Below are 8,211 nucleotides of genomic sequence, written 5' to 3'. Positions count from 1 at the left end.
TAACAGCAAACTTTTAACGGTGCTTGTCTGCTCCATTACTGTTACTGTAAAGGTCACTATGTCTACTTTCACAAAAGAATAAATACAAAGAAAGAAAACTATTTGTATCCCATTTTCCTGAGGGAAAAAAATACTTTGCTAACACCATTACGTAATTTTCACAGTTCAACTTTTCAGACTAGGAAGGAAATTTTTTTTCAGACTCATTATCCAGCCATTACTCAGGCAAGCAGCTCTCCCCTAACAAGCAGCAGCTTCCAGAGCTGCACAGCTAAAGGAATGGAGAGACCTTCCGCACAGCAGCTGCTGAAACACTTTCCCTGTTAAACAAATCTCTTTAAGCGTAACTGAAAAAAGTCTCCTTCTCTCTCACCTGTACACTGTATGAAAAGAATTGCTTAATAGATGTCAGCTGAAGGGTATAAAAACAAACATAAAAGATCTACAGCAATACTGATTTTTTTAAAGTTGGTACTGTGATGCAGAATAAAATCTAGTCACTAAATAAATCCCACTAGGAGAGCTAAGGAAATGCAAAGCAACAGCAACCTCTGTAAAATATGGCTGTGCTACCAAAGCAAACATTTTAAGACAGTCTGAGATTGAAACAGTAAAAGTAAACAAGATAAAGTTACTAAAAGAATCGACTCTAGTGTTTGCAAATATACACTAGAAAACTGAAAACATTTCTGTAGGGAAAGCTAGCATTTTTCTGAGGAAAAATCAACCCGCTACTGGTTCTGGTTCGCTAGTAAATAATAAATAGTATTAATAAATATATCTTGCTGCCAGAATGTCAAATATAACATAGTATTTCCTTTGCAGGCAATACTAAAATCACACCTAGAAAGAGTTAACTGTAAAATAATACTTATACTTTTCTTAGGGTTTCAGCAATAAATGCTTTTAATTACCCCGGGAAAGGAGCCATCAGAAGACAATCGCTACTGGAAGCTCAAAGATGGCTGTGATTCCGGTCAAATGTAAGTTCAACTAACGTGAGACCGTTTTGCCTCCTTCTTGAAACGAGACCATTTTGAAGACCGATTCTTCAGTAGTTCATTGTAGCACTTCAGTTTTAAACCTGATCTAATGACCAGCCAGAGATGCTATGGACTCTAAACATAAAGAATTGACATGTTAGCATATTAATGTACTCAGATGTCACATAAATCATGAGAAGACAATTTACTGGGTGACTCAGATATCTGGCAATATACGTGCAAAGCCTCTTTAGCTGTTAAATATAAAGCAACTTCCTTTTGGCAAAGTCCTGATTAGAACAACGTTGATTATAGTTATTTATAGCTCAAATGCTGTTGCTGAGAATTTCTCAAAGTTGTAGATACTGTATTATTAACTATAGTAAAGCTCTAAAAATCAGTCAGCAGAGGCCACTTCAATCTCCGCATGATAATAAAGGATTATTATGTGCAGTAACCTATTTATGAAAAGGAAACAGTGTGCTTCTTTCAGACTCCATCAATTGCTTTAATAAGGAATTGAAAAGCCTGGCCTACTTTATATGCAGATCACCATCCCAGTTGCATAAGGATTTACAATAGACAAAACAAAACTGTTTTTGTTGTAAATAAGGGCTGTTTGTTTAAATCACACAATAATGTTTGCATCTAAAAATTATTTAGAAGCTAATCAGGCTTAATAAAGTTTGACTGTATGCTAGTTACTAAAAATGGTTGCAATATTCTCCAGGAAAGAAATGTAAATTGAAGGTGGTAACGTAAAGCTTGAAGTAAAACAGCCCTGGGTTAATGGGAAAGGAGGAGATGTTGCATTCGTTCGCAGATGGGCTTAAGAAAACCAATGTTGAGAATGGAATTCAGTCAATTTAAAACATTTTATGAAATTTAAGATAATGAACTTGAGTAGCTTTCTCTAGTAGATTAGAATTGTTGTCATGTTACTTTTGCCTTAGGGACTGAAAACTTGACATAGTTCAGAACACAGAAGGTTACTGTGGTGCACGTACTGATCTCTGTTACCTGGATTTGGAGGACACCAGAGACCCAGGTTCAAATTTTACCACTGGCATTGGTTCATTTGCCTGTATGTTAATAAATTTAATGAGGTGTGGGATGACCCCTGCTGGTGTCCCTGCTTATAAAAAAAAAAAAAAAAAAAAGAAAAAAAAAAATGTATCTGGCAGGAGCAGAACATGTTAATTTCAGTCCAAAAAGGTTACAAAGATAAACTCTATCATAAAATGTATAAAAATACCCAATTTAATGCATAAAATATTATGAGTAATGTTCTCTTAAGTATGAAAATAATCTTAAACCACTGAACATTACTGGGTTAGAGCTGCAACACAATGTATTAAGAAGGACATTAATTGTTCAGTTCACTATGATACTGTGTTAAATGTCTTTTATTAATAAGCTGTTACTCCCAGCTGAGGCATTTGATAACCTCTAGTCCATTGCTAAATCCTTTCAGCTGATTTCAGTGACTCACTCTAAACAAACCCAGAGGGGAAAAAAATAGCCCAATAATTTACATTTGAGTCTGTAAGGCCCTAGAACTAGATTCACTTAAAGAAGGGCAGCTTTCCTATAAATCAAACCTCCCGATTTAATGCAGCTGACATGAAGTTCTATTTTACAATTATTTTTTTTAATTTCAAAAATACAACACATTAAAATAGGTTCAATTTATCAAAGCTAAGAGCAACAATTAAGTAATAATGTACTTAAAGTGCAAAGGCACTTTAACACAAAAAAGTGACGCCCAGTGGCTATACTTGGTAATTGAAACAGCAGTACTGTATATTATTATTTACAAAAGAAAGTCATAGTCCAGGAAAAAAGATCTTTGGAGATCTTCTACATAATACATTAAGTTTCCACTTTGAAAAGAAAAGAAAAACCACAACAGAAAACCCAAAAACCCCCTTCCTTATTTCCTTCCAAATCAAAAAGAATTATGCAAGATCTATTACAGAAACATACATTTGCAGTGACAGTTCCTACAGAAGGGTCAAAAAAGGAGAGAGATATAGAAATAACTTAAAGGGGACGTTGCAAAAGCAACACCATATCCCTGCTATGCTGCAAGGGTTCCATTTCTCTCTCCCCCTCTCTGATTTAAAAAGTGGAAATGTTGGGAATGCGACAGATGACATCAGCACTGAGTTCAAACTCAGTCAAAGGTGATACTGAGCTCATTTAAAAATTTGCCTTTGTCTCCCACCTCCCCCCTCACAGCTGACTGATTGCAGTTTGTTTTTCCAGAACTTCGAGGTAGTCTGGTTCTGTTTGTAGCTTTCCTTGGAGTAAAGGATGCTCAGGTTTAGACTGTTCTGCAAAATATTTCCTGGGAGTTCCATATAAAACAGTTTTATTTATCCTGTCCTGGTTTTGGCGTCTCGATTCATATGAAGGGGCAAACTGCCTTTTGGGTAAGGTGCAAAAGTTATAATGAACTAATCCTCCGGTGGGGAGTTCCTTGACCCTTTCTGCAATATTTTGATACAGAAGCTCTGGTTCCCTTGGCGAGGATGGCTTTTCCAGTAATTCAGCTGCACTGATTGTAAATGCAAGACTGGTGGGGTCTTCCTTTTTGTGGTCAAGATTGCTATAGCTAAACTCGTGGAGATTCCTGTAATAGGCAACTGGATCCCCTTCCTTCTGCATGTAGATTGGGTTTTGGCACATCTGTCCAACAGGAGGGGGAATGTAGTTATAAACATGTCCTTCAGTTTTATCGTGGGTCTCTGTGTTGTAAGACCCATACTGGAGCTGGAATGAACTTATATCTAAGTTGTTTGCGCTGCTGGGCATGCTTTGCACCCCCTTCCGTCGCTTAAGGACGAAGACAAACAGGCCTGCCCCAAAACACACTGACAAGATAAACACAACCAGCAAGCCTAAAATTAAGACAGACAGTGGAACCTCGGTGTGTATTTCTGGGTAGGAGCTGGGCGAGACACCAAGGAGATGAGGTCTATCTGTGTTCTGATTCATGGAGAGGAGAGAAGAGTCCAACAAGTTGGGGTTCTCTGGGCAGATGGCTTCTTTGCTCAGGAATTTCAGATGCTCTCCAGAGTGCTTGGTGGGAGACTCGCATATGACTTCGTTGATAACTACAGGGGGATTTGATTGCTGGTTGTTCTGGTCAGTGACTTGCTCTATCCAGTTCCTCAGCCCCAGGATGTCACATGTGCAGTCCCAAGGGTTCTCCTGGAGGTCTATCTGAATTAGAGCTGAGAGCTGGTCCAGGACTCCTCTCACAGGCAGGTGTGAGAAATGGTTGTTTCTAAGGTTGAGTCTGGTGAGGGAAGTACCACCAAAGACATTGTCAGGCAAGGATCTGAGCAGGTTGTTATTGAGAAATAACAGATGAAGATTACTCAGAGCATCAAAGGTGCGTGGCAGGATTTCCTTTATGACATTGTACTCTAGGTAGAGATATTGCAGGCTGTGCAGCCCGTCAAACATAGTTGGGTACAGAATCTCTAGGTAGTTGCCATTAAGATAAAGTCTACGTAAACTTGTGAGGTTTCTAAAGGCACCTTCTTGTATCACTGCAATTCTGTTATTTCCTAGATGTAACAAATCCAGAGAGGTGTACTCTGTGAGATCGGTTCTATAAATGACTTGCAGATAGTTACTGGTAAGGTAAAGTTTCTTTGGACTGGTTGGCCTGGGATGGAGATCAGAGATGTTACTTATCTTTCTCTCTTGGCAGTTCACATTTAAGCCATTGTCTGAGCTCTGTGAAGTACATATGCAGCCAGCTGGGCAGGTGATGGGCACAGGAGACTTTGTCTGGTAAACCATGATGGGTCCGAATATTTGTCTGTCTTTTGACACAGTGACACGAGGTGTGGGACGGTTCCTGGTTTTGGGTGGCCGGCTGGCTTTTGGGGCTCTGGTGGGATTGATGGCGGAGTTGGCTGTGGGCGACAGCCTCGAGATGTGTGGGTCAGGGTGTTTTTCCTTCTGGTTTGAATCACTGGAGCTTTTCCTAGGGCAGAGATCTTGTCTGGTGAGCTGGGTCACATCTTTCCCGTGAAGCCTGAAAGGGGTTTCACAGACTATCTCACCCACGAACACGGTGATGGTGTCTAGCCAGGCTTTGAGTGGCAGCAAGTCGCAGGTGCAGTTCCAAGGGTTTTCCTCCAGCTGGATTTCCATGATACCTCCAATGTGCTCCAGTACCCCAGCAAAAGGCATCATCTTCAGCCGGTTCCCCCGCAGGTCCAGGTGAGTAAGGAGCACAAAGCGGAAGACATTGCTGGGCAGGGACAGCAGGAGGTTGTCATTGAGAATCAGCACTTTGAGCTTGTTTAGCTTGCTGAAGGCTCCTGCCTCGATGGCACTGATGTAATTGTAATCGGCCTGCAGGTACTCCAGACTCTCCAAGCCCAGGAACGTGTCCTCCTTCAGCACTTCCAGCTTGTTGTTATTGAGGTGCAGCCTCTTGAGGGTGCGGAGGCCGCTAAAGGCCCCTGTGCGTATCTCCTGCATGTCGTTATTGCCCAAGTGGAGGGTCACAGCGTTGGAGTAGTTGACGAACTCATTGGGGAACAGGCGGGTCAGCGCATTCCCATTGAGAAACAGCTGGTAGATCTTGGATGGTGGGGGCAGGAGGAGGCTGACAGTTGTAAATCCTTTGTTTTCACAATTAATGTTCAGCACGTTCTCCTTCTCCTCGCAAGGGCAGCGGCTCTTGCTGCAAATGTCTTTGGCAGGTTTGCGACTCTCTGTCCGCGAGATCCCAGCCACTGTTAACAAACTGAGCAACCAAACACCCTTCAGCATCTTTATGCGCCGTCGATCCCCGCTTCAGTACCTACAGTCAAACCTTTTAAGATAAGGAAGGAGAGAAAGAAGAAATGCCCAGTAAAACGGCCGGGAGCAGAGGCTGCAAGGGCAGGGCAAAGCAGGTTCCAGGGCTCGCTGGGAGGGGGGCGGCAAGGCAGCGACTTGCAAAACTCCTCTGAAATCCTCCCGCCTCCACCTCCCCTCTTCCACTCGGGAAGCGCCTGCGGAGCTGCTGAGGGGGAAGCCCCGTCGGGGAGCTCTCCGACAACCGGGGCACCCAGCGCTGCACCCGCCCGACCCCTCCGCCCGCCGCAGCAACCGCCTGTACCTCGGCGGCCGGCGACAGAGCGGCTCCGTCCTCTACCGATGCGGCGCTGCCCGGCCCGGGGCAGCCCCCGCTCCCGAGTACCCGGCTCCACTGGCAGCATGGGGGGGTGGGGGGGAAGGAAGCGGGGGGGAAAGGGGGGAGCGATAAATGATGCAAACGATCGCAAACCCTCCCTGCCCCCCTCCTGGCAGCAGGGAGCCTCCGAACCGCGCTCCCCGTGCCTCCCTCCGCGCCCCTCGGGTCCTACCTGCTCTGGGGACGTCCGACGGGGCAGCAGGGGCAGAGGCCGCCGCCGAGTGCCGCCGCCGCGCCCCGGGTACCAGCCGCCCGGCGGCGAGAGGCATCGCCCGCCTCACGCCTCAGGAGGAGCGCGGCGAGTCGCCGCCGTCCCGTCCCGGCCGCGGCTCGGCTAGAAGTTGGGCCGGGCGGGGGGCGAGGAGCGGCGGCGGCGCCGCTGCGGGAGCGCGGGCGGCTCTGCGCGGGGCGCGGCGCGACGCGGGGCTTTTGCCGGCTGCCCCGCACGGAGCCGCGCTGACGTCACGCCGGGGGCGGGGGGGACACGTTTTTTCCCAGCCCCCCCCCACCCTTCCGCCCCCTACCCCCTCCATGCCTCTCGCAGCCGGCTCCGTTCGCGGCTCGGCTGCTCTTCGCGGGAGCGCTCTGACAGCACCTGCAGCCGCGCCGCGCCCAGGACAGCGCGGGGACTCGGAGCCGGGGAGTGGAATAAGGTAACAAGCGGATTTACCTGGGTCCGGAGGAATTTCGGCCCCGAGTCCCTCAAAATCCGTGCCCTCAAAACCGAGAGCAAGTCAAGCAGCTTCTTCGGCACAAGCCAGCCGGCAAGCGCGCACGCACCGCGCTCGCACGCTCACACACACGCACAATCTGGCTCTCGTAGCAGGGGTGCTGAAAAACCCGGATCTGCCATCAGCATCTATCCCCCGTTCCGGCTGCAGCAACTCTCCTCCCCAGTTTCCCGTGCCGAGCTCTTGTCCAGCGCCTTGGCGTTTTCTACACGCTCAGGGAAGTTCAGCACCTTCCACCCAACTGGGCTGGCAGGTAACGGCAGTCCTGTGCCTGAACCCCTGCACGCTCTGGGAAGCTCACCCCAGTGCTGAGCAGCTAAGCCCACAAAGAACGTGAGCGTTCCCACTGGCTAGACTAGTCCCACTGCCAAAGGACGATGTTTTGGTGTAGCGTTTGGCTGCGTTTAAAACGAACGCAGATGTTGGATGTGGGTTATTATGTCTTCGCTTAAGCATCATGCACTGGGCACAGATCTGTTTGGTGGGAAGGGGTGGCTGCTCTGGGTCGCTGACTGGGTGGTAAAACTTTGGGTTCACACTAGGGAAAAGAAAAAAGAAAAAAAAAAAAAAGACACTCCACAATGATATTTTTAAGTGGTAATTTGGCAGGGTGGGTTCTTACCAGGTTCTGGTAGGGAGCTATACACACTTCACTTGGTCTTTAGAATGTTTGCTGCCAAAAGAGCGCTGGACTTGGCAAAAGTGGGACTGTGATCTTGTGTTATTCTTTAGCCATGAATTGTGAGAACCCAACATTTTAGGAGCAGGAAAAATGTATTGTCTATTCTTACGGGGGGAGCTTGAGATCGGAAAAGGTAGCAGCATCCTGCAGCAGCCAGCGCAGATGCCTTTGCAGTGCTGCTGGGCAGGAATAGTGCTGGAGTTTGCATTCAGGATTGGAGCAGCTGCAACTTCCCGACCTAAAATGTTTGGCGGTTTTGGAAAAAGCAGGAGCATTCTGCACTGAAGCATGCTGTTGGTGTGGGGCCACATGGATTTCAAAAAGATCAGGACTGTGAAACGGGCTCAGAGCAGCACTGTCTTTATTCAGCTGAATTCAAGAGCAAAATTTGCCAAGATCAGTAAAGATGCATGTAGCAGACCTGGGGTTTTACAACACTAATACACCAGCAGACAGATTTTTTGCTTGTTTGCCCCTTTAAACATTAGAATATTGCATTGGGGATCAAAATTGGACTACTTACAGAACACAGCGAATCTTATTGTCAGCTCTTTCTAACACAGTCTTGGGGCAGGAGCCTAAGAGGGGATGGTAAAAGTAGACCCAGGT

The 8,211-nt window shown here is 46.6% G+C and overlaps 1 protein-coding gene across 1 annotated transcript; it reads right to left on the bottom strand.

The window, feature by feature from the left end:
• Window positions 1-3,218: 3,218 nt before the first annotated feature.
• On the bottom strand, window positions 3,219-5,783 carry SLITRK2 (SLIT and NTRK like family member 2; the record flags this gene model as incomplete). The annotated part of the gene is made up of 1 exon (XM_084269074.1): window positions 3,219-5,783. One exon carries the CDS (start codon window positions 5,781-5,783, stop codon window positions 3,219-3,221), a length of 2,565 nt encoding a protein of 854 aa, XP_084125200.1.
• Between the last annotated feature and the right edge of the window lie 2,428 nt (window positions 5,784-8,211).

Source organism: Gallinula chloropus (genome assembly GCF_964237585.1).
Source record: "Gallinula chloropus genome assembly, chromosome: 11".
NCBI lineage: Eukaryota > Metazoa > Chordata > Aves > Gruiformes > Rallidae > Gallinula > Gallinula chloropus.
This window is presented reverse-complemented; position numbering and strand designations above follow the sequence as displayed.